We start from the raw sequence: 27,629 nt of genomic DNA, 5'->3' as shown, positions 1-27,629 counted from the left end.
TAAAGTAATTTTCTTTATAAATAAATTGTGTTGGTGCCCAGAACTATCTCTTCTGTGAGTTTGATTCAGCATCTGTTACTTCGTGTGTCTCTTGTTGAAATGAAATGTTCTTACGTATTCTGCAGAGATGCACAATGCTACAAATTTGCCTAATCATCTGAGCATTTCTTGTTACACAGATATCTATGTACTTACAATATGGAAATAGAAGTATGTCCATATTGGCCGTCAAAATCCAGTTTTCATAATTGTCCTTTTTAGTTATGTATCTTGGAGTCCAGATATTGGGATAAATTGATACTAGACAAGAGTGGCCATAAAATTATTCGTTTAATTGGCTATGTTAGTATAATTCTCGAAACCATAACCGTTGTAGTTTTTTTCAACAAAATATGTGTTCACATTAATTACATTATGTGTGAATTCAGGTGGTACAAAAAGACTGATGGATAATTTGGGATGGAGGACTAATTCCCTGATTACAAACTTATATTTTGTACATGGATCATAACCTATTTCCTTGAGTTTGGGTTTACAAATGTTACATTGAGGCTAATAATTTTAAATTGAAGTAGAAATTTTATAGCTCTCTAAAATTCTATATTCTGTTGTGAAATTTGATGAGGGAGGTTACTTGTTGTTGTTTTTTTATTTGTAACAAAATAAGCAGCATGTAGAAATGCACGTTTCAAATGCTAATCTTACTTGGTTGTTGTCAATACTCATATTTTGTACTGACCACATGCCACTGGTGAATTACTTGTTAGATATTTGCTTTCCAGTTATGTAAATCATAAGCCTGATGAGCAAACTACAGAAAATTCCAACTTAAATATTTTCTAGGCAAAAAAAAAAGCCTGAATGCATACATTCTCTAGAGATGTTACTGAGAACCAAAAAGGTAGCGTTAATGAATGAGTGGGCATGCTGAAATGCAAAAATAGAATTAGAACAGTTGAGATGAGGTCTCTTTATATTTTTCCCTTCTGATTTTAATGGTAATTTTGGATCACCAATAATCACTGTGAATCACAAACCTTTTGGGTAATCAAACATTTCTGGCACCAAAAATGCCATCTTCTACCTGAGCCAAACCAATAATATACTGTATGTCTTGTTCTTTGATAACAACTTGCTTCTCCTATACATTCTTGTCTTCACTTTAGGTTTTGGTGCAAATGAGAATTGACAGTAGTATCTATAACATCTCTCAGGCTTAACTGCCTAGAGACACTGTATAAGCCCTAGCTAAGCAACAGCAACATGTAAGATTTCTGTCATCATAGCAAGGAAAAACTCAATCAGTGTGAATATATGCCACATTAGTGCATTTCATGCTCTGCTGGCTTCCAATTCAATCTTGGATACAATTCAAGTTTTGATGTTCCTCATTTATGTCTTTCAGGATTGATGCAAATTCTATTAAAGTCCATGAGAAGGTTTCATGGGTCTTCCATTGGGTTTAGAACAGTGGTGGGTTCTGGATCTCATTCCAACTGTACCAGCAGCAGTACCAGTTGGAATGGGCCCGGCGTTGCCCACATGGACGTGCACAGTGTGTCTGCACATGTGTGTGGTGCATGCATGCATTGTAGCTGCCAGCGATGCTTCTGCAAGCCACCATGACACTCCAGCTGCTCGTAGGAGCATCGTGCAGATGCTATACTCACCCTGCGCGGAAGCACCAAAGGCTTTAAAGGACATGTAAGGAGCTCGGGCGGGCAGGTGGGTCTTCCGGGGCACCATACTGGAATGGTACTCAATGTTCTAGGCAGGCTCCGTACGCCTGTACTGGGGCGTACCGCCTGCAAACCACCATTGGTTTAGAAGAACACAAGTTTTATTAGAATCAGTTTTTTTGATATGTTGTAGTTGGTGGATTGTAGCAAATCAGAACTACTATTATATATCTCACAGTTAAATTTGTGCAGAGTATACAGATAGTTGCTTAATGACTGGTCACTTAGTGAACATTCATAGTTACAACAAATCCACCAAAGGCTCCATATGAATCCTTTCTGGAGTTCTGATGGCTGCACCTATCCCCACAGTCACATGACTGCATTTCAGGTCCTGGCAACTGGTTCACCTTTTCGGCAGGTGTTCCTCAGTCACTTGGCCACGGTTAATGACATTAGTTTGCCTGTCGTCAGCAGTTTCTGGCAAAAAACACCCATAGGAATACATTGATTTGCTTAGCGACCTTTGTGTTTATTTAATAGTCATTGTAAAAAAAAAGTCATAAAATCAAGTCTGGTCACATGGGAGCTCCAATATATAACCAGCATGACTTACACTGAACATTCTAGGCTCGATTAAAGATATCATGTTTTCACATATTGACACGTAAGTCAAAGATTACCCGTATGCTCATTTTTTAAAGATAGGACCAATTAGATTTTTAAGAAAAATTTCAAAACCCAGCTTCAGATATACTAATAATTCCACCATGACTTTCCTTCTTCCTGGTTTGAAGTTTACATGATTAGGAATAGAAAGAGAAGAAGAAAAATATTTTCTCTTTCTTATAGTAAATTCTTTTAATAACCTTTTAAAAATTACTTTAGCCTAAGTCAGTGGTTCTCAACCTTTCCAATGCCGCGACCCTTTAATACAACTCCTCATGTTGTGGTGACTCCCAACCATAAAATTGGTGTCTCGGTTCCTAAGACCATTGAAAATATGTGTTTTCCAATGGTCTTAGGCGACCCCTGTGAAAGGGTCATTCGACCCCCAAAGGGGTCCCGACCCACAGGTTGAGAACCACTGGCCTAAATCATCCAAAGTTAAGTATTCTTTTGGATCACTTTCATAGTTGTTTAGGGAATTACACAGATATGGTGCGAGGCCTTCTCTATGTATCTGTATTCCTGAAGTTTGGGACATACCCTGTGCCCGCTGAGATTAGGGGATAAATTGTTGGTCTTTAAATAGGGTTAAAAATACATCTGTGATGTTTTTTAGTTGATGACATGATTGATTTTGTTTCAGTTGTTTTACATCAATAAAATTAGTTTTTTGATTATAAAGTATGTGTGTGCATGTCTTAAAGCCAGTGTTGTTGCATTTTTACTCCTGGCAACTGCCTGGACAAGTCATTGATTTTCTTGGGAAGATTTCAAAAGCTGTTTGCCATTGCCTGCTTCCTAGGGTTGAGAGAGAGTTACTAGCCCATGTCACCTGCTCACTTTATATCTAAGGTGGGAGACAAGAACTCACACTTTATGATTTGCTTCCAAACTACTTTTAATATTAGAAATGGCTTATTTTCTAATATTCAATCATTGTCTGTTCTTCTGTATTTTGAATCCATTATTTCATGTCATCCCTTCTAGAATGGGAAAACCTTAACTTTAATTGATACCAACTGGCTCCTACTGAACTACTTAAAACACAATTTCAATGTATAAAATCTAATTAATAATAAGATTCATAGGCATTGAAACAATGTGGTGCAAATATTCATACAATTTCTCTTAAATTCTAAAGTGACATTTCTGTAAAGGATTTAACAAATTCATTAGAAGTTCTTACTAGTAGGCAAAGTAAACAAAATGAGATCTTGTTCAGATGGAGTGATTTTCAAAATACCATAGGCTAGGAAGTTTCTTTGCGTCCATTGTTAAGAAGAATATGTGACTATATCATGTCACATGACTTGAATCTCACCTATTTAAGAGTCTTGTGTTGTACTTATGAATTTAAAGATATTTGGAACCATTTAAATCAGTAATCCCAATCCTGCTTGGTGCAGAAATACAAATTAAAGCATCTCTGATGGACATTTGTCCTCTTGAATACATTCAGTGAAATTAAATGAATTCTACCACAACCTTGAAGAATTAGTTCCATTCCCAAACTATTTTTAATATTAGAAAGGTCTTCTTTTCTTATATTCATTCACAGTCTGTCTTCCTGTAATTTGATTCCATTATTCCATATCTTCACTCCTGGAATGCTAAAGTACAAGTCTTGGCTCCTGTATACAGTAATATCCTTCAGGTATGTCAGAAGTGTGGTATCTTATTTTTCTTCTCTTTTCAAGACTATGTTCAGTTTTTCCAGGCTCTAATTACATGGCTTAGCTCCTAGTTTCCTTAAGTATCCTTGCAGTGCATTTTGTCTAGATTCCCTTAAACTTTGGTGACTAGGACACAGTAGTCAAGGTAAGTTCCAGGCATGAAATCAACTTACCTTTGCTACCGGTTCACAAATGTGAGTTTGCCCGCATGCGCAGAATGTCAAAAATGGGACGTGATGATGTCCGGGCAAGTGGGAGGAGCCTCCTGCCACCACCGTTACCGGTTCACCCAAACTGGATAGAACTGGCTGAATATCACCAATGAGTTTGACCAGTGAAGATTAAAGTACAACTGCTACTTTCCATAATTTTGAACTATAATTTCATTTGATGCTGCATAAAGTTGCATTTTTCTTTCATCCATATACCTACATTATTTGCCAGTGTTTAATGTTCATTAGGTCACATATAATTTTACAAAAAAATTCTTGTTTTTATAAAGGATAGTCAAGAATTTTGTCCTTTCTCAAAGCCTTTCTGAACAATTTTTCAAAACAAGGGAGTTTGTGTGTTTTACAGAAGACAAATAACGTCAACAAATTACACTTCTCTCTCTCAGGGATCAAGTGCAGTGTAACACTTTACTGTTTATCCCAGGGGTACTTGAGCTAACCTTCAAGAGTTTATAACACATCTCAAAGCTAATGGCAGATTCTACATATTCTATGCATGCTCACTTTCTCTCTCTATGTTGTAGTTCACACACATTACATAGAATGCGGCAAACTAATCAGATTAATATGTGTGTGCCCATGAAATTTTACTAAAACATACTTTTCTGAGCAAGTAAAGATTATCTTCCATGGATATTTTTTTTTTAAACCTATCATTGCGTTCTATTCCTGAAATGGCATTGTCCTTATGTTTTTTTTTTTTTTAAATCTTAATATATCTTAATTCATCTTTGAAGTCTTTTGGTATTTTTTTTGTAAAAAAGGACAAAATGCTGTTTTCCAAGGAATTACTTTTATTGTACATGTTAGATTAATGGATTCTAGTGTGCAAACCAGTCATGTGATAATTCTGGAAATTTTGTTTTCAGGTGGGCATTTGAAGATTTGTTATTTGTAATAGCAATAGCAGTTAGATTTATATACCACTTCACAGTGCTTTATTGCACCCTCTAAGCAGTTTACAGAGTCAGCCTATTGCCCCCAACAATCTGGCTCCTCCTTATATCAAACTGCTGGCAGTCGGCAGAATTAGCCTGCAATAGTGCATTCTAACCATTGCGCCATCATGGCTCTTGTAGTGTAACAGTAACAGAGTTGGAAGGGACCTTAGAGGTCATCTAGTCCAACCCCCTGCTCACACAGGAGACCCATACTACGGATTTGAACTGCCAACCTTTATGATTGACAAGCTTAGCCACTGTGCCACCTAGAATTATCTCCTACAATATAGGTTGGATCTGGTTCTGAAGAAAAATCTTAATGATAATAATCAGATATCTTACATATCTGCTATTCTGTTTGCTCTTTATTGTGTTTCTCCTTTGCTTTGGAAAATGAAAGGTAGATGATTTCTTTCACATGGAAAAGAGCACTCAAATGATTTTTTTATCTCTAGAGGGATTTCATTGGACATTTCACAATAGAGCCATTATTACCTTTCTGATATAATCTACCTTTAGTCCAATCTTTATATACATCTCAGCACTATTTGTATGTCTAACACATTTGATAAAACGGAGGTACAAAACTGTTCCTTTTTACCAGCTTGGAAGCAAAAGAGAAAGGATGATTATTACTATGGTTTCCATATAGCAATTTCTCTTTTCTGTTTCTGGTGTGTCGTTTTATCAATGCTTCATAGGTTTATAAAATGTTTAAAGGAGCAATTTTAAAGATAGCTCACAGTTAACTGCACGGTACTAGGTGTGAAGGAAAATGATCACTACATATAGAATGATTTCTCCAATAACAGATTCTAGATTTTTTTCCCTTAAAAGCAGAACAAGCTTAATAAAAAAACTTAGCTTCTCTTTATAGAACAGTGACAATATTAAAGGAAAGCATGATTATAAATATTCCTCGACTTACAACCAATCAATCATTTAGCAACTGTTCAAAATTACAATGACACTGGAAAAAGTGTCGTCCAGCTCTCACAGTTCTGACTGATACAGCATCCCCACAGTCACAAAATCAAAATTTGGGAGCTTGGCATCTAGCATGTATTTACTGCAGTGCCTATTAACCATGGCAAAAATGGCTGTAAAATTGGGCATGACTTACTTAACAACCACATTCCTTAAGCAATGAAAATTCTGGTTCTTATTGGGAGGATATGTATTGTAACTTTACTACTTAGGATCTCAAGACTCAGTCTGACTTAAATCCTGTCATATAAGTGATTCCTTATGCTAAGCAGCTTTTGAAAGTCCACAGTTTTTTCAAATTTTCACAGTTGATACCAGAATAAAGAAAAAAATAAAACCAGGATATGATTTACTGCAATTTCCTAAATTGATTTTGGGGTCTTTTGTTTCTTGACTTGTACCCTGGTTGTTGTTCTCTAGAGATTGCATCTTCTCAATCTGCTTTATAGTTCTGGAAATGAGAGTTCACAGTAAGAATAGTTTGTTGCTTCCAAAAAACGCAGTCCTGGCTGTGAAATACAATAATATTCTCACGGTTTTTCTTTTGCTGACTTATGAACATAACAGGAAACTGAAAATGATACACATTTTATATAATCAATATAATTATAGTGTGAATTGTCATGTGGCACAAATTGAAACATAATAATTCATAAATAATCCAGTTCACTTGAATGGAATTTACTACCCTCTGAGTTTAGGATTTGGCATTGGGAGCTTTGAAAACATGAATTGTTAGGGAATATTTTATAAGCATTTAAACGTGTGTACAAATTGAAACTTTCTGTTTGAACTTAGCAAGAGTAAGTGAAAAATGGTAAAGGAATATGAAAGAATAAGCAAAGACATTTCAAGGATAAAATAAGAAAAAGAAAAGGAAACAAAGATTAGATTAACAGAGTTTGAAGGGACCTTGTAGGTCATCTAGTCTAATCCCCTGCCCAAGAAGGGACCATTTCTGACAATTGGCAGTCAAATTTCTTCCTGAAAGCTCCAGTGATGAAGCTCCCACAACCTCCAAAGGCAAGCTTTTCTATTACTTGATTGTTCTCACTGTCAGAAAATTTCTTCTTATTTCCAGGTTGAATCTCTCCTTGGTCAGCTTCCATCCATTTTTCCTTGTCTGGCCTTCAGGTGCCTTGGAAAATAGCTTGACTCCCTCCTCTCTGTGGCAGCCCCTTAAATATTGGAACACTGCTATACTTACATCCTTTATTATACCTTTATATACCTTTCTATGTTTGCAAACCAGCTTGACTTTTATGGTATCAATGCACTGGTTCAGAAAGACACAAACATTTAGATATAACCCTAAAACATTGTTATATTCATTGCCCAGGAAAATAAAATAAAATTGGAATGATTAAGGTGTGTATGATAGGAATGTCAAACACATTTTACATAGAGAATTATCTGTAGACAGGAGTTTGGTTGGACTTGATGATGTAACAAATATGCCCTTTTTCCTGGAAAAGTCCCAGTAGCCACGTATTGTCATCTGGATAGAGACAGCAGACAAGTACTAGTTGTGTAGACAATGCAAAGACAAATGTGTCTACCTAGCTTAGAAAGACAGATATGTCTGTTAGTGCAAATAGAAAACTAAAGGAAGTTCTACAACTAAAGAAAAATAAAATTGAAATAAGATATTAGCATGAACCAATGCCAGGTAAGACTCTGGGGAAATGTATTGTTGTTTTGGTGATGATAATGCTATTTGCTATATATTTTAAATACTGCACATAAACATTTGTCTTACATCTTTACTTTTGTATTTTGGACACATTTTTGGCATTAATTTTTCCAACTATTGTGAAAAGGAACAATAAATGAAGACAAGCATCCTTTCCTTGTTCCTTTTGTGATTGTGGATAAAACAAATCTACAAAATGTATAAAAATGTATCTTCCCTTTTCTTTAGTTATAACCTTGTAGTGGAAAAAGGTGGTTGTTCTAGAATTACCTTTTCTTTTTAAATACCATCTAAGCAGCTCTCCTGCTGTGACTTCAATAATGCATTATTTCATGTTCAGAGGATTTAATGTGGTTTGGGTTTTTCGTGATTTTTGTGAGTTGAAGTTAGATGATAAGAAAAATCACTACAATAAGCTGAATATAAATGCCTGCTGACTTCTCCTAAAAATTTCAAACAACTTCATTTCCCTCAAATTCTCCAAACATGGCTTGTGCATAGACATGAGATCCTAGAAAAGGTTCAGCTATGATAAGTGTTATATAGATAAGAACTTGGAGAAAAAGTTCCTTGCTGATGAATTCAACAGGTAAAGTAATCTTAGTTAAATATTATGCAATATGGGTGAAGGAATGATGCTTATCCAGCTATACATTGCTCAGAAAATTTAATCTCTAAAATTAATAAATAAATAGCAGCTGAGAAATGTTTGACTATGGAATAATTCCTTTTGAACCTGAAATGTAAGGAATCCATGTTTATGACATATCCACTTAAGAAATTTGTATTTGAATTTGTATTGGGATTGAAGTCTCCTTTCTTTTGTAAAGCATTCAATATGAATGTTACACTCCATTATTTTTTTGCTTTTGTGTATGATTTCTTATTTGTCTATATTATGTATAAACCATCTTTGGTAGAAAATGTTGAATTAGGGGTTATAAATATTTTAAATACAATTCAAGGCAGGAAAACCTGGCCCTATGTTATACCCATAGTACTAAGAAGACTGCAATTTGACTTCAAAAAATCTGTTGCTTAAGAAATTATTTAAATTATAATTTATGAAATGGCATAATGTGAAGCTTTTCCTCATGACACAGAATCTACTGTGCTGCCAACAACTTTGAATAATAATTTAGTAAAAGAAAACACTAACTTTGTATACTGCAATACAGGTAGTTGTCAACGTATAACCATTCATTTAGAGATTGTTCAAAGTTACAACAGCCTTGGAAAAAGAGCTTTAACAATCTGTATTCACACTTATGACCATTGACAACCTCTGCAGTCATGTAACTGCAATTTGAGCATTTGAGAATTTGGCCACATTTATGATTGGATGCAGCATCCTGTGGTCACATGAGTGTGATATGTGACCTTTTTTTTTTGCCAGACCATTGAGTCTTTTAACAACCTCATGATTTGCTTACAACCACCAAAGAAATCATTGTAAAACCGGGTCTGGTCATGTGGTGACTTGACCCCAGCAATTTATGACCAAAATTCCAGTCCTAATTTTCATAAATTTAGGGCTATCTGTAGGCTGTAGGAATATGTGCTATAAATTAAAAAATGGGATATGCCTTGTGTTATCAGCATCTTAAATTCTACTCTGTACCCAAGTTTACCCCATAGCATCTGTCCAGCTACATTTCCGTTCCCTATATCTAGGCACTTTGCAATATACATTTTATCTGCTTGTTTCAGAAACATTATAAAATAAATGTATTTTCTGCATGTGTTTTCTGTCATGTTATGTATATAGTTTAGACATCAAAACCAGCAAAAATAAATTTATGTCACTCCCCCATTGAATTTTTAGCACCATACCTGTGAATCCAGATTGTCATCAAGCTCCTTGGCTCTACTTTTTCTGTAGCTGCTGAATTGTTGTAGTGTCATAGTATTTTTTACCACAGTTCATTAATCCAAAGGTAGCTTTCTAGCTCCAATTCAAAATGACTGTCTTGTGTCCCTCACCCCCACCTGAGAAAATGAATAGCCTGTGGGGGAGATGAAACACTGTGAGTAGCAACTTACTCATTAGGAATTAAACCATTTGCTTCTTAGTTGGACATTTTTTCATCAGGTCATTGATTCAGCGCAAGCCTCTATATAATGTATGTATGCACAATCTCTCTCGTGAATAGAGTTTGCTAACTAGTGTCACTATCTCCAAGGGTAAAATATTTTTCTTGGGGTTTTTAGCTCTGGAAAACTAAGCTTTTTTTTCTGTGTGGAAAAAGAGTTATTTGGAGGAGACATGATATTCATGTTCACTAAATGGTCCAGCCCATTACACACACACACACACACACACACACACACACCACACACTTTTAAACTGAAGGACTAGATCATTCAGTGAACATGAATATCATGTCTGAATATCATATCATATATCATATCATATCATATACCATATTATCAGGTCTTCTTTCTAGAGAATGTCTGCAACTGAGAAAAGCAAAAGGGTTTGGTTGTGTATTTTAAAATTAATATTGTTGCTTCAATCAGCTGCTTTTCCTGATCTTATTCAGTAAGATTTTTTTTAAAATAGATATTTTCATTGTTGATTGTCTGGTAATGATTTTGGAAAATGAATAATGCACACTGGTCCTAAACAAACTTGTAGATATGCTTATGCTTTTAAGTCTAACTTTTTACCTTTATAATTGCTCCATAACTATCTCATATTTGTAGACAAAAATCCACTAAGCTATATTTGTTTATGTTTAGGGGAAAGCTGTATAGATGTCTGGATTTAATCCTAAATGTTAAGGATAAAATGTATCTTCTTGTCACCTGTTTATCATCTCTACTTTCCAAACAATTACCATTTGTTATGGGTGGAGCACAATAAATGAATTAATGCAATCATGTGAAAGGAATATATGCCATATACAGTTTTTTTAATATATGTGGACATAATATCATTATTCAAATAGTATTGAAATAGAAGAACCCTCCTTCGCTTTTCCCCTCCAACTATTTCTTGGTGATTAATTGGAATGTTTAGAGCAAATGTTCATTTTTAAAGGTTCAGTTTTGCTTGAACTTCAGTTTTCTGACAAATGGCGTTGCACATTATCCTCAAACACCCTCTTATACAATGAAGAATTCATAGTGGATTCTGTGAAGCCGAACAGCCTAGCCCTGGTGCAGCAAAGCAGTTCAAATCATAACATTTCCCACCACTATGCTTTGCAGTTGATATAGGGTTCTTCTGGTAAAATGCTATTTTTGATTTTCACCAGACATATCTGTGCTATTGTGGCTAAATAACACTATTTTTATCTTTCTGCCCAGAGCATATTGTTCCAGAAGTCCTGGTGTTTTCCTAGATATTCATGAGCAAACGTTAGGCTTTCCTTGAGGTTGTTTTTGGACAGCAGAGGTTTCCTCTTGACATACATACTATGTACCGTGTTTCCCCAAAAATAAGACAGGGTCTTATTTTCTTTTGATCCCTGAAATAAGCACTTGGTCTTATTTTCAGGAAGGTCTTATTATTTTTGAGGTGCAGGAGGCGGCGAGGGTGGTCACCTTATGGCTGCTGCTGTGTTGCAATATTTTCAGGCAAGGCTTATTTTCGGGGGAGGGCTTATTTTAGTGCATGCGCTCAAAAGCCTGATTTGGCTTAATATTCAGGGAGGTCTTATTTTTGGGAAAACAGGGTAGGTCTAATTTAAGCAGTTTTTTTCTAATGGGCATGAGTGATATATTTGGACATCATTTGTGCAAAAGCTGCCTTTACGTGATGAAATTCTAAAGTTCTTAGGACTTCTTCCATCATTTTGCAGTCTGCTGTCAGACTAAACTTGCTGAGATGGCCCCAGATTGGGCAAGTTGGCATTTACTTGAAATTTTCTTCACTTGTAGATCATGTATGATTGTGTGTGTCTATTGGTATAGATGAAAGCTGCAATTGGTAGAGCAATTACAAGGTGATGTCACCGAAGGAGAGTACACTGTAATTCCTGTGAGTGTTGTGATCGTGAAATAATTGTTCCTCATCCCCTCCTTTCCTTTAGTTTGCATGCTTTTAAAATGCATTTTACTAACCAAAATAGTGATAGTTTTATATTAGAATTCAAGACAATAAAGAATCCTTCTGCCTCATGTGACCCATGGGAAAGAATGTCCAATGTCTTTTTCCAAGGTATGCATTCAGAGCTTGGAACATTCATATATCTAACTATGTTTCAGATCTCCTAATTTTGTTCATTTGAGTTTAGGATGAATTCTAAATTCTTAATAATGATGATTTTATCCATTCAGTTGTGTCTGACTCTTGATAATTCTATGGGCCAGGTGTCTCCACGTTTTCTGATCTTGCACTACTACTTTGAGCTTTTCTGGCGTCATCTTTGATGGTGTCCAACCACTGTGTTCTTTGACGTTTCTTTTTACCACTAATTCTTCCAAACATAATTGCTTTCTTCAGTGAATTCCCCTGCATAACTTTCCAGTGATATGTCTGATGCCATGCGCTCCAGTACTTGTTTGTTTGTCGGCTTTGCTATCCAAGGAATATGTAGGATCCTTCTCCAGTATCATAGCTTAAAAAAAAAGATTGTCTTCCTGTCTTGTTTTTTTTTAATGTCCAACTTTCATAACCATAGCTAATTAATTCTGCAATATGTCCAAATACATATTTCAATTCAGTTTTCTAGACATGCTTGTGTAAATTGTGAAAAGGAATATGCTTTACAATAATGCAAATGTAATTTGTAAAATAGCATTTTCTCTCCCAGAGGCAATATTAAAAAATTCAGCAATATTGCAAATATAGGCAATAGTATCTGTAATGCAAGACTTACCTTAGGTATTCACTGTCAAATTATCTAAATTGCTTTGTTCTTTTTCTCTCCTCTGTCTTTCTAATATCTTTTAAAAAGACATGTATAAAGAATGGAAGTTTTAGAATTATTTAAACAACTATTATAATGGTTGTGTTAAACTTACATTTAGGAAAGAAAGCATTATTTTGAGTTTATTCATTGATATTTTGCCATTGTTAACAATTTGGTCTATTTTGTAACTTCAGTGTAGTTTACAAAATGTAATAAATTAAGAAAAGTATAATGCAGCTAGATTTTTCATGTTAGATGCAACAATTTTTTAAAAAACCCTCACAAAATGGTTTTGGGGACACATAGTAATTTTGATACAATGCCTACGTTATGTCACATTTCCTCGTTCCATTATATCTGGTAATTCTGCCCTATTTTTTCTCTCTCTAGCCTGCAGAAAACTATAATTTGATATGCTGTAGAAACAGCCAGTTATTATTTACACTCTCCCTGAAAATGAGAGTTGGAAACCAATTTTTCTTTTTAGTTTTCAGATTTAGGTAAAATGCTTCAAACAAGAAAAAGATACATGAAGGAATAATGAAGGAATGTCATGAGCACCTCAAATTTTGGTTACCCAATGCATTTTATTATCTTAGTCTATAATATTTTAATACAAAATTAAAAGGGTTTTTTTAAATTAAAAAATGAAAGGTTGGTCAAAGAGTGTTATTTTATGTGAATTATATGCCCTAACATTAATTTTATGAAATTGATCATAAAATTTTGTTTTCATAAAGCAAAAAAATACCTCCCTCCCCCATTAATTTTATCTGATAGCAAACACACTAATTACTGTCGCACTGGTAACAGCGCGAATTAACTTCTTAAAGCAATGTAACTGTCAGGCTCAGATCCAGAGAGTGGTGAGTTGCTAACCGGTTTACTACTGGTTCACTTGTGCTTGCTTGCGCACTCTTGTGCAATGTTTCTGCGCATGAGCAGAAGCATCTGGGCGGGTGGGCGTAACTTGTTGCCGCCGCCACTACCGGTTCAGCTGAACCGGGCCAAACCAGCAAATAACCCACCAAAGAGATCCAATTGACTTCAATCTTTTATTTGCTTACACATAATAGAAACTTGCCATCCAACCATCCATCCATCCATCCATCCATCCATCCATCCATCCATCCATCCATCCATCCATCCATCATCTCTGAGATTCTAGAGCCTGGTTAGCCTGAACCTCTTCGTCTCTCAGCTCAGGACTGTACAATCTCTTGATCTGGTTTTTCTGCTGGGAAATTTCTAAGTTGGCAAAATCTTCCCCCTCTGCTGCTGCAGGTGCCCATTCCATCACCGTGACGAAATACAAAGACTTAGAAAAAAGGTTACATCAAGCAATTATAATATTTTTTCTGGTAAATTCATATGTCAGTTTAGTAGAATTCCCCCTTTTAAAGTTCCCATTATGAATAATAACCCAACCAAACAGTTTGTCTTGAAAACAGTAGTATGGTTTGCCTTCAAAATGACATGGGTTTGGAGAGCTTATGTCAGTTCAACACTTCCATCCATATTTTCTTGAAGGGGAGAAGTCCTGTGTCTGTTTGTGCTAAATCACCAGGCACTATATTGGGAAATATGCACATGCCACTTTTTCCGGAAAGCGGTTCCATTTCTTCTTGAAACTTCAGTGGCAATTCAATTCTTCTTATAAAAGAATGGAAGTCGGTAATTGGACTGACAGCTTGCCAAAATGAATAACTAGAGTCAGAGTGAGTTTCTTGTTGTTTGCATTTAAATAAGAATGCATTATGCTTTGCTTTGTGTGAACTACATGACAGATCTATATATAATTGTTTTATTAAGGATAATTTGCATAAGAAATGACATCCATATTAAGCCAAGGGTCTTATTTTGTCCAGGATTTTGTTTCACAATAGCTAGCCATATGAATTTGGGCAATGCACAAGCATGAAATGCGTGAAGCATATTGATTGTAATTCAAGCAGTGTTAGACACTCTGACTAACAGGTGTATCATCATCTGTTATAAAACTTCTCAGATTGATATCGCCACATTTGATGGCAATATATTCCATAATTTGACTGGTTGTTACATACAGAAGTAATTATTGTTATTGGACACAAATAGGATAACGTTTAGTTTTAATGGATGATCCTGATTTCTGTGTAAGTGAGAGAGAGAAAAAGGAAGAGGGAGAACTTTCTGTCCATGTTTTCTGCACCATGGAATTCAAGAAAAGCATCTGTAAAGTTATAGTGACATATGGTGCTTTTGTTATTCTTTTGAGATGAGACATTTATGAAATTTTAATTCACTATAAGGTTTAATATGTTTTATTTATATACATTTTTTAATATGAAGGATCTGTATTTTGTCTGTTTTTGCAATATTGAGATAAATATTGAGGCAAACTAAGGGTGGTGTTACCTTTAATTTTGCAGTTGTAAAGGGAATCATTTTTAAAACCTCTGATACTTAATGACTTGATGACATAAATGTGATTTAAATAAACCCCGTTCTTTCATCAAAATCCTGGCTCTTAGCTACACAAGTGCTGTATACTTATGTGGATAAAAAATGGATGGATGAGTTGATAACCCATTTGATGTATTTCTTTCAGGTCAATACAGTATGAGAATTCAGGTAAGAGATAATATTTTTGAATTATTTGTTGTACGATTTTATATTTATTTAAATGCATTCTGCTGGCTAGAAAAGCTCGTAGAATAGCTTACGGAGCAATAAAAGGAAGATGCTCTGCCATCAGGTTTGCAGTGTGAAGAGACATGAAACAACACAGGGCCATCTTCAAAAGGTTCTTTTCAATAGAAATTTCTTCCTAGGAAAGAGAGATAATAGACAAACAGATCCCAAGTCTTACAGGAATTTAAAATTATACGCAACGTATTAAACTTGATTTTAAAACAGCACATAAATGTGTGCAGATCTTAAAACCCAAGCACCACATTTGCATGATGTACAAAGTTTACTTGCATGGCCACATTTTCCATCTAGTAGAGTTTTTGGAAAGACAGAAGTAGAGTTCATTGCTCCTTGAGATATAATAAAGCATGGGCAAATTCGACTACTTCTTGGCTTTTTTCAGTTGGTGTCATCATCCTAGACATTGTCTATCCATTGAAAGATGAAAGCCTCTTCTGCGTGTTTCCGATCAATATGGTCTTGAGCTTTCTTTTGCTAATTGGGCCCATAATACGTACTTGCTGATGTCATTGCTCCATCTTGTTTTAGATGTATTTCATGGATACTTTTTATCGTGGAATCTATTCTATGACTGTATTAGTTCATCTGCCGTCAGCTGGTGTAGTAGATATAATTATGCAGACATAACAGTACTCTTTTCTGTAATGATCAATGAATGTTCAGACTGCAAACCTAATCTTTCAGGAATGCACAAATTTATACAGGTAATTGTTATCATAAGCAGGTGAAATAGAAATAGTATAAGAGGATGTCAGAGTTTGTCGCAGAAATCAAATCCAGAAAGCACACACAGGTAACTGATGCAGCAGGATTCATTAACTTCTCTTATATACATACATACATACATACATACATACATACATACATACATACATACAGTACACACACACACACACACACACACACACACACACACAATAACACAGGTCATATATACAATACCAAGAGTGGTTCTTCCAACGTGGTAGAGAGAAGAGATAGCAAGTACAAACATAGCACAAAATGGAAAGACAAAATGGAGAATGCAAAATGGAAGAAGGAGAAGCTAGTGCTCTCAAGCTTATATACAGAACAGTTAAGCCACCCTCCAAACTGGCTCCAAACTAGCTCTTATGGCCTTATACAACACACTATGTTTCAGTTACCAAACAAACCCTCATTGGCTGACCTGTTGCTATGACCTATTCCAGTTCATGAATATACTCTGACAGAGGAGCCATATATGAACCACTGAAATTAAATTCTTCCTCTTGTTTAATCAGGTAGAGTAATTGCTAATAGTTGGTTAGAATGTGGAGGCTATGGGCAATTGAATGGTGTTCCTTCCATATCGGCTCAAATGGAATTGGACCTTCCTTAAAACTTTTGATTGGTCCCATCACTAGTCTCTTCCAGAATCTGTATTATAGTCAGCGCTGCCCTCTTTGGAAAAAACTGTCTGTAGACCTCCTATTAAAGACCTAGTACCTGATTGCTTAATTTCAGATTTTATAAGACTGAGGGGATAGAAGTTTCATTGCAGTGGGCTTCCGGTTCCGGCGGCTGACGGCGATGGGCAGAGACTGCTCGCCCCGCGCATCCCCGGTGGGCTCCCCACTCCTTGGGGGGCACAGGATGCCCTGAAGAGGCGTTCTGCCGGAGGAGCGGCACGGCGGGAGGACCCTGCATCGGCGGCGGCCGTCGGGGGGCTCCCGCTTCGCTCCAGGCACCGAGGAGCGCGAAGGGGAGGCGCTAAGCGTCTTCGCTGTGAGGCTGTCCGGAAGAAAAAAAGATACTTGAAGGATGCAGCGGCGGTGCGGTGAGGCGTAGACTCCCTTCATAGCTATTACCAATTCTAAAACTTGTCAGTTGTGCTAATTAGAACTTTTGTTTAACTTGGAGAAGTGCGGCTGGAGGGGAGGGGGATTTCCCCCTCCCCCCTTGGACAAGCAGCTAGAAACAAAAGTGCTCGTAGCCCCAGGGAAGGAGGAGGGGGAGAGCCAAATCAAAGAGGTCACACTCCAACTAAATGGATCTTCAGACTTAAACCCTTAGGCTTTAAGAAAATGTGATCTTTGGGAACTTTGAACTCTGAAAACTTTATTTGTTGCCTCAGTACTCGAAGTTGGCAGGGCAAGATGGCACACTTCCGTTGTCTTCATGAAAGCTGAACTTGACTCCACCTTTTAGCTTCAGGCTTCCGGTCTTTGTCTCTGTGTTATTTGGATACCTCTCTTGTGGATTGTTTGCTTTTGAACTTTCTGGAGTGAAAAACATCTGTTCCCTGCCAGGGTGATTAGAGAGTTCCCTTGTGCCTGGTCTCTCTACCCCCCGAACTCTCTTGGCTGCTCTACCACTCTGACTGATTCTTCTCTATACTGACTGGACTCTTTATTACTAACAATGACATCTAAAAGACCACCTCCTGGAAAGTCCGGCTTTGCTGCCTCTGCCCCGACATCTACAACCTCAAGTCCGAGCATGCAATCAACATTGCCAGCTTTTAAACAAGTTAAAACTGTGGACTTGGGGTTTCATCAAATGTTTCAGCAAATTCTACAGGGACAAGAGGAAATTAAGAAACAGCTGAAGGAGATGAAAGAAGAAATTAGAGGGAACCAGGAAAAAATTGATAAGAACTCACAGAGATTGGATCTCTTGGAGCAGGGGGCGGCTGAGATGAAGGGGGGGTGGAGGGCGTGCAAAAGGGAAACAAAGAGCTTGACACCCAACAAATGAAAACAGAGTTTGAGAGAATGTCCTTTTATCTTAGATTTCAGAATGTGATGGAGACAGATGATGAAAACATTAGGGACATCATGACATCTATCTTGGCTGAGTATACCCAGAAAGAAAAGCAACAGATGGGGTGGGAAATAGACCTGGTCTATAGAGTGAACTCCGCATATGCTAGAACACACAATGTCCCCAGGGACGTGCACATTAAATTTCTTAGGAAAAGCACAAGAGATGAAATTCTGAATACACAAAGGGGACAAGCCCTGATATACAAAGATAAGGAGATAACCATACTGAAACAGATCCCCAAGAAAGTGAGGGAGAAAAGAAAATATTATTCGCAATTGGCGAATAAATTATACCAGAAGGGGGTGTGGTTTCGTTGGTTGCTGCCTGAAGGTATGTTAATATTCTGGGAGGAGACAAGGGTCAGAATTAACACACCTAGAAAAAAATAAATTACTCCTAGAAAAACCAGAAGACATCCCAGTAGATACACAAGACACGGGAGGGGCCGGAGCACTGCCAACGGGGGGAGATGGGGCGACATCAAGAAAGCTCAGATCACACAAATAAGTAAGAAAATCCACATGATACAAATTGATTGAAATTATTTTTGAATTTACCACACTGACTATATGTTATTATGTAATATTTGAATGCTATGCAAATGTACACCATGAGTCTGGAGGGGGCGTATACCTACCGCAGTTTGCGGCTGCCACAATTTGTAACTTTCCCCATACCTTTTCCTTTTGCAAAACACCAAAAAACCAATAAAACTTTGTTTTAAAAAAAAAGTTTCATTGCAGTGCATTCTCAGAATCTGACAATGATGAGAGAAGTTTACTTACATGTCCTTCTATATGCTAATAGACCTTTCCTCAGGATTCCTTACTCAAATATTTTGCCCTGCAAAGTAAATTGAAGCATAAAGAGAGAGAATCCAGGATTTTCAGACAGTGTAATGTAGAATAGGAAGAAAGTGTTTAATTTAAATCATTTTCTTCAAAACTACCAATTTCTAGCTAAAGACTTGGTTGTCTATGAATCATTCATACACATACATACAAAATATATAAATATATAAAATTTCACACTGAAATATATGTTATAAATCATAAACACGTGTGTATGCATGTGTGTGTGTGTGTGTGTGTCTGTCTGTCTGTCTGTCTATCTATCTATCTATCTATCTATCTATCTATCTATCTATCTATCTATCTATCTATCTATCTATCATCTATCTATTTATCTATCTACTGTATCTATCATATTTTCTGGAAGTCCAAAAGCAGAGTACTCCTCAGATGCTAAAAAGCAAAAGCAAACCTCCCCAAATACTTTATAAAAATAAGTATAATGAGTCTTAGTGAAGACTGACTTTAGCACAATAGCTAAAAATTAACACTAATTGCTTCTACTGATATTATATTAGGAACAATTAAATTATTATTCATTAAACCCATCATATATAGAGTTCAGACACATTTTTATAAAACATTTTAAACTATTTTGGCTCTTTATCTTATAAATGTGATTCTGTCCATGTGAAGGCTATACTGTATTCTGCATCTCATATTTCCTGCTAAAGGTGTTCCTTAATAGATGTTGCTTTGCTTAGTAGTATTTCCTAACCAATAAAAATCTTTTTATATGCTGTATAATGAATAACCAAACAGTCTCATGGTGAGTAATAAAATATTTTAGGATGTTGTGGCCCTCATCTATATATAAACTGTTTTCTTATATGTACGTGTTTTAGTGTTAGTAGTGAAGAATCAAAACAACTTTTCAGTATGGCTGATACCTGTGTGGTTCAGAGCAAATAAAACAATAAAATTTCATGGGGGTAATATGTAGACCTGTGCAAAGTACTAAGAGACATTCTGTACAGTGAAACTAGGACCTAGAGCAGAGCCACCAATGAGTAAACAACCACTTTACTAGTGCCTGTGTGCAGAAAAGATATATTGAAGTAAAGTGGCTAGGCACAGTGAAGCTGTCCACCTCAATCACTCAGTCGAAGGTGCTGAAGAAAAGTGCCTTGTTTTCCATGTTGCAGTGCTGCTGTACTCTTATCACTTGGAAACGAGGCAGTTCTGTTTAACCTACCCGTGTTTCCCTGAAAATAAGACCTACCCAAAGCAAGAGGTGGGGAGGCTTCATGACAATGCTTGGGACTGCCAAGCCGAGGACAGCATCCTTCTAGTGTCGGCTGCCCTTCCAAAGGTGAAGCGGAAGCAAGAGGGGGCCTTGCGGGGCTCCTCTGATGGCCTCCCCACCCCCAACACTGTGCAAGCCCTGGAGCAGTACTGGGAAGTTGGGGTATCCCAGGATTGCAACACTGAAGGCTTGTGATAGAGCCATTTTGGCGATTGGCAGGAAAATGGGGAGGTCTCCATGGTGGGGATGGTTTCCTGTCTATCCTTCTTTTCTCAGTCTATGCTGATCTTAAGAAAAGGAGTACAGGCAGGAAAATTTCCCTACCCATTTTCCTGCTGAGGCGTCAACATTGCAATCCTGGGATACACTGAAGGCTTTGGGAAGGAGCCTTTTCGAGGGTCGGCATGAAAATTGGGAAGAGGATTTTCTGCCTGTGCTCCTTTTTCTGCCTGTACTCCCAAAGCCTCCCTGTTGCTTGGTTTGGGGTGGAAGGCTGTGTGGCTCACTCGAGTTGCAAACAACCTGGGGATTTTGGCAGCCTTTATGTGGCCAGTATGCCTGCAAGATCCCTGGTTTCCGAGGCTAGTGAGGCTCAGTGTTTGGGCTTCGATGCACTCTTCTCTTACCAGGTGGCGGCTGGACATGTACGGCGCATCCAGTTCGCCGAGTCTGGCCTGCTGATCTCAGTTGGTGGTGGCTCTGACCCCATCCTGGCCACCAATGCTGCAGGCAAGAACTGGCCATGCCGATCCTGCTTCATGACCACACAGGCGGGGCTGGCACTGGCTGCTGCTTCATGTGGGAGAGGAGGCTCCCCTCCGTTGTTTCTCTTTCTTTCTGTGCTTGTTTGTCTCTCTCTCTCACACACAGGCATTTGATTGCTTGAAAAGGACAGTCTACACTTTGCTTCTACCATAAAGACACGCATCCCACAATATTTCAGAATTGCCTGCCTTTTCATCCTTTTTTCAAGCAGCAGCAGCTGGGTAGAGGTGGAGGGGAAGAGCTGATTCCGACAGGCTGCATGGCTTTCTGCCTCATCACTGAAAACATCTCCAGGCACCTGGAGAGACAGAACTTAAGGGGCCAAGGTGACCAGGGAAGGGAAGGGCTGCCTCTTGGACTGGCCACACCCACCCCCTTCACTTGGACCTATTTTTGGGGTAGGCCTTATATTAAGTCCACACCAAAGAATCAGGAGAGGGCTTACTTTCGGGGTAGGTCGTATTTTGGGGGAAACAAAGTGAACAGTTCATTCAGATCTAGCAATAATTATATGACCATTCATCAGTATATTAGAGGATTCACTTGGAAAATAGGGAGATTTACCTTCTAAATATTGAGCCACCCCCAAGTATAGTATAGCCTTGATTATCATTGTACAAAATAAATATAATGAAATTGGTTGTAAAACTGAGGGGGGAGTAGCTAAAATGTATTTATGTGTGTATAACACACGACAAAAAATTTTCAAAAATACTGGATGAGTCTGAACATGAAAGTCTTATAGGATAACAGATTAATGCACTATTTTCTTTAACTAACTGCTGTCCTTGGAAAGATATTTCTTTTGCACTATTAATTGGAGCTGTCAGTGTGAATACTGAAGCAATAACAGTAGTTTTGAATGCAGAGACAGGAAGAAGATCAGTAATTAGTCACAGGTTTGAAAGCATCATCCCCTCGTGGTTTATAGAAGATTAGTGTATAAAGTGAATGGCTTCACTTTTCACATTCAGTTTCTATTTAATTTTTAGAATTTAATTCAGATCATATATATACACATTTAATAAGGTAGGTTAGAAAATTGTGCCACCTAAAATATTATTGAACTCCATTATCGTCAATTAATCAAAATGGCCAGGGTTAAAACATGATTGAACTTGTAACCTTCTATTGACTGCCACTATTATATTCAAACAGGCCAAATATCAAATCATCTGAATTCATTTTTGTTCAATAATTGACACTTGCAGGCCTCCCAAGCCCTCTGAAGGCCTCGTCTTTTGCAAAAAAAAAAAAAAAAAGGGGGGGGGCATGCAGAGCTTTGGGAGGCTTGTAGAGTGCTCCTGGGGACTGGGAGGAGCAGAATTGAGCAAAAACAGCCTGCTTTTTGCTCTTTTTTGCTCTACCCAAACCCCAGGAGTACTTTGCAAGCCTCCCAACCTGGGCACAGCCATTTTTGCAAAGGGGGCGGAGTTTCAGTAAGCAAAAAAATGCTGTATTCAGTGTATAAGATGGACCCAGATATTCACCCTCTTTTTTTGGGGGGGGGGAGTTGCATCTTATACTCTGAAAAATACGGTAAGTATACGGGTTTTGAAATGATGATGATGATTTATGATGAAATTCTTTACAGGTTCTCCTTATGTACTGAAATATTTGCTATTTTATAATATGTATTAATTTGCAACACAGGGATATAGAAAGTCTACACACTCCTGCTAAAATGCCATGTTTTTGACATGTAAAAAATCAATCAAGATAAATTGTCTCAGAATTTTTTTCACGTTTAGTGAAGACACATATCCCTTGTACAAGTCCATTGAAAATCTGAAACTGTTTAGTGGGGAAAAATAATAGTAAAAAAAACCTAAAATAATGTGATTGAACAAGTGTCCACATTTCTTCTAAGAAGGGATGTGGTTGGGTTCAGAATTAACCAATCACATTCAAATAAATGCTAAATAATAATTAGTACATACTTGCCATTAATTAAAGAGACCCTGATCAGGCCCATATAGAGTCCAGCTCATCTAGTAGGATTGTTCTGCATTTTCTCATTTCTTTTTACATGAAAAGCCATGGTCCACAAAGAACTTACAAAGTGTCAAAATATTTCATTGTTGGAAGGTATTAGTCAGGAGAAGGTATCAATTTTTTTGAGGCATTGGATATACCATAGAATATAGTGAAGACAGTCATCAACAAGTAGAAAAAATGTGGCACAACAATGACATTACCTAGAACTAAAGTTCCCTCCAAAATTGATGAAAAAACAAGAAGAAAATTGATCCAAAAGATTGCCAAGATGTCTAAGGCAACAATGAAGAAGCTGGAGGAATTTCTGGAAAGTACTGGTTGTGTAATACCGTCTTTCCCCGAAACTACTACATGTCCTGATAATAAGGCCATGCCATATTTTTCGGGCGGGCAAAAATATATGCCCTCCCCCGAAAATAAGCCCCCTGTATCAGTGGTGGGTTATGACCAGTATGCCCTGGTACGGGCATACCGGTGCCTGCCGGGAGCACCAGGTACCGTTCCGGTATGGTGCTCTGAAGGCCCACCCACCCGTCCGTGCTCCTTACCGTATTTGAGCTGTTCTGGGCTTCTGCGCATGTGCACGGAGCATACAGTCCCTGCTCGACGCTCCACCAAAGAGCTGGAACATCATGGAGCCATCACATTATTATATTTGGTATACCATTCTCTCTTAATTCTTTTGGAACCCAATCATAGCCTGTCCACTTACAATTTGAGTTGAGCATGTGTGTGTGAATATGAGAAAGCAGTCTGTTAAATCAACAATAAAAGTTGCAAATCCATTTGTCTATGTCTTGAGTCTCCAAACAAAAAGGTTACAGGTGGTCCCCACAGCAAGAATTGGCATTTTTTATCCCATAAAAGCAGACAAAAGCAAACATTTTATTTCCAATTTTAATTTATAGAAATATCCATCCAGAAAAAAGAGGTTTGGGAACTATTGCTTTAACTGGAAATTTAGTGGTTAGCTACAGATTGACTAAATTCTTATTTGTCTCTATTAGGATTTTTCAATCTATGAATTAGATTGCAGTGCAAATGAAGTGTGGCAGAGTACAGTGTACATAATTAACTCAGAGAAGAACTGGTGACTAGCTTAGTGACATTGCATGGTACTGCATGTGATTGATTCCAGGAGGCTTAAAAAAAAGAAATAAATCATAACTAAGCTAAAACCTTTTGTTATACTAGAAATAATCAAACCTAACTAGAAGTTGAAGACTATGTTAACCTTTCTCATTTGCAATAAAAAGAAACTGTTCCTTATCAGAATCAGAATTGCTTGCTACAAACTAGATGTAATTCTAGCTATATTTCCTTTTTGGCTTTCAGTGCTCCTGATATGAAGAAATTTTATTTGTTTTCTTGTTCATTTATTTTGGTACTATTTTAGCTGACTCCCTTACTGAAGATTGAAGCAAGGTTGCTTGCTTTCAGAAAGCAGTAAAGTAAGTTGGGGCCACATAACACAGGGAAGAAAGGAGTTATAGTTCAAGGTGAAGGTTATTATTGCTTAATAATAATTGTAAGAATCTGTAGTCTACTCCCAATGCTAATGTAGTCATCCCAATACTTTACCATGACGCATTTTCTTGTGAAATCAATCCTTTAGGTTGGGTTCAAAACAGGAGTGAAATCAACTTACCTTTGCTACCAGTTCGCAAATGTGAGCATGCCCCACCTCCACCCATGCACAGGACCTTACGCGGATGCGCAGAGCGTCAAAAATTGGACGTAATGGCCATTCAGGTGGGTGGGCGCAGCCTCTCACCGCTACCGCTACTGTTTCACCCGAACCAGATATAACCAGCTGAATTGCACCACTTCTTCAAAACCAACACAGAATTAAATTTAGGTTACATAGATTCTTTATCTGGAATAGGGTCTATTAAATCAACATAATTTGCCTTCAGGAAAAATTGGATTTGATGTAAATGTTCATGTTTTTTTCCTTCTTACTTAATGGAATAGGTAATATAAGTTTAGGACCTAAATTAGACTCCTAGATTTATATCATTTTTATTAGCCAACTGTCTACAGAAATAAGCAGGAATATGCGTATCCTATTATACAATGCCACCCAACTGCTCCCAATCCCAAATATTGCTTTTAAAGTGTCACATATTTCTGGAATACTTGATAGTCTGCATGTGTATATACGTGCAAGCTGTTTAGGAGCAGACTTCGTGAAACAGTTACCAAAGAGAAAGCATAATGGTGATACCCAAGTATAGAATAGATTTTTGAAATGTATACCTATTGACTACTTTGAAATGCTTTATTTTTAAATAACCAGAGATATTTTTCTTAATTTTAAGAAAATTTTAGAAAATTTTAAGCCTTTCCCCATCAAAATAATCTTCTAGAGCAGTGATGGCGAACCTATGGCACGCGTGCCACAGGTGGCACGTGGAGCCATTTCTCAGGGCACGCGAGGCGCTGCCCTGTCAGCTGGGCAGCGCGCATGTGCGTGCTGGCCAGCTGAGTTCACCATTTTTAAAAGTCATTTTTCGCCCTTCCCAGGCTCCAGAGGCTTTATAGAAGCCTGGGGAGGGCGAAAAGAGCCTCCCCCGCCTCCCCGGAGGCCCTCCGGAGGCTTCGGAGCCTTCGGAGCGCTCAAAACGACCCTCTGAGCAAACACATCCGGTTTGCTCGGAGGGTCGTTTTGAGCGCTCCGGATGCATCAGGGAAGCCTCCGGGCGGTCCTTGAAGTCTTCACAGCGCTTAAAACGACCCTCAGAGCAAATGGGAAGTGACTTCCGGTTTGCACGGAGGGTCATTTTAAGCGTTCCAAAGGCTTCAGGGAAGCCTTCGGACGATACCTGAAGCCTCCGGAGGGCCTCCGGGGGAGCGTGGGAGGCTCTTTTCGCCCTCCCCAGGCTCCTATAAAGCCTCTGGAGCCTGGGGAGGGTGAAAAAAGCATGTAAAAATGGGGGGGAAGCGCCTTTTGTGTGCACATGCGCACTGGGGGTCGCACATTGCATTAAGGGGGCGGCACGCACGCACGAAACCCCCCTGCGCTTCCCCCACTTGTGGCACACGAGCCAAAAAAGGTTCGGCATCGCTGTTCTAGAGCTTGCTACCGTCCATCCTTAACTGAGCCTTTCACCCTGCTGAGCTCAGAAAATGGGGACCCAGATTATTGGCGGCAATATACTGACTCTGTAAACAGTTTACAGAGGACTGTAAAGCTACAAAGTGGCATATAGGTCTAAGTGCTATTGCTAAATGCTATATATGCATTTATTGTTTTCATGTAGACCTGCATGGAATTTTATAATTAAAGATATTATAAAGGTTTCTGTAGCAATGATAATACTATGCCAATAGTGCATCTCAGATATATTTTTCTTTGTGCAAAGTGCCTTTGCAATATATACACCAGCTGAAGCCAAATTAGGAATACAATGTAAGCCATGGCAGGGAAATCCCATAGCATGTATTATTCAAAGCAGGCTTTAAACTTTAAGAATAAAAGGAGCCTGTTCACCTCCCCAAGAAATGATAAATTTGTTCAATGGTCTTCAGAATTAATGTGTTTAGGAATCATTTGGGAAATAATATAAAACATGGGGTGAAACAAGAGTTGAATGGAATTGCTTGGTTTGAGCCCTTTCAGTTTAGACTCAAAGGTACACAGTGGTATTTGTACACCTTTGTTACTTTGGTCAGAATGATAAAAACAGTGTTGCAGCATAATACTTCACTATCTTCCACTTTGGGGTATTTGTGCAATCCCAGGATGGATCTGGAAAAGGGATGGGGAGTCTGTCATGAGAGTGCAGTTCTGCTTTCACCTCTTCTCCTTGTCCGACTCTGCCTTACAAGACACCATGGTTGGATGATGTTGTGGCCTGCCAGCGGCCAGCAGAGCTGGCAGCAGATTGGGACAGTGAGGAGGTTGGGGAGGAACGTGGGCCAGTCCTGGAGTCTGGGGAAAGCTCTGATGAGGGCTCTGTGTTGGAGGTAGAGATGGGGCCAGGGACGTCTGACAGTTTCCGGCTGCCATTGGAGTCAGACATCAGTGAGGCAGACGGACACTGGAGCCTGTTCCCAGTGTGCACATGTGCAGAGTTGCAAGACGAAGGGAACAGCTAAGAAACAAGGGTTGACTTGAGAGTAAGGCCATAGGTGAATAAAATTTTATTTTATTCCCATAGGGAATAAAAAAGGAACGGAAGTGGAGGACTGTTTGCAGGAGACAATTAGCTCATTCCTGCATTCTTGCCAAGTATTGAGGCATCTGAAAGATATCAGCCTGGCTACTCTCCAAGTCTGATAAAGGTTGGTAATTGTGAACTATCTTGAAAGACGGTGGGAGAGGAAAGACTTTGCTGGAGAGGAATTCACTGTAAATTAAAGAGGTATATCGGGATGAGGACTCACATGCTGCTGGGGAAGCCTAGGTTAGAACAGCTAGCTGGAATTCTGAATTGCACTGCTCCTGTGATTTACAGCATTTACAATATACCACAAGCACATCACCTGCGGTAATAAATAATAAAATAACAATATTTTATTGTTTAGTTTTTTATATGAAAAAAGAATGAC

The 27,629-nt window shown here is 38.0% G+C and overlaps 1 protein-coding gene across 2 annotated transcripts in view; it reads left to right on the top strand.

Moving 5' to 3' along the window:
• The window catches only part of LARGE1 (LARGE xylosyl- and glucuronyltransferase 1), a 352,715-nt gene that overhangs the window by 5,384 nt on the left and 319,702 nt on the right, over positions 1-27,629 (top strand). Inside the window, exon 1 of one of the 2 annotated variants that reach the window (XM_081957171.1) lies at positions 15,325-15,347. The exons of the other annotated variant lie outside the window; for it this stretch is intronic. Within the exon in view, the coding sequence (XP_081813297.1) occupies positions 15,336-15,347 (12 nt within the window). The 5' untranslated portion in view covers positions 15,325-15,335. Of the gene's footprint in view, positions 1-15,324; positions 15,348-27,629 lie in introns of those variants that run through there. 2 annotated transcript variants of the gene reach the window in all.

The sequence above is a fragment of the Natrix helvetica genome, assembly GCF_964273705.1.
Source record: "Natrix helvetica genome assembly, chromosome: 6".
Lineage (NCBI taxonomy): Eukaryota > Metazoa > Chordata > Lepidosauria > Squamata > Natricidae > Natrix > Natrix helvetica.
This window is presented reverse-complemented; position numbering and strand designations above follow the sequence as displayed.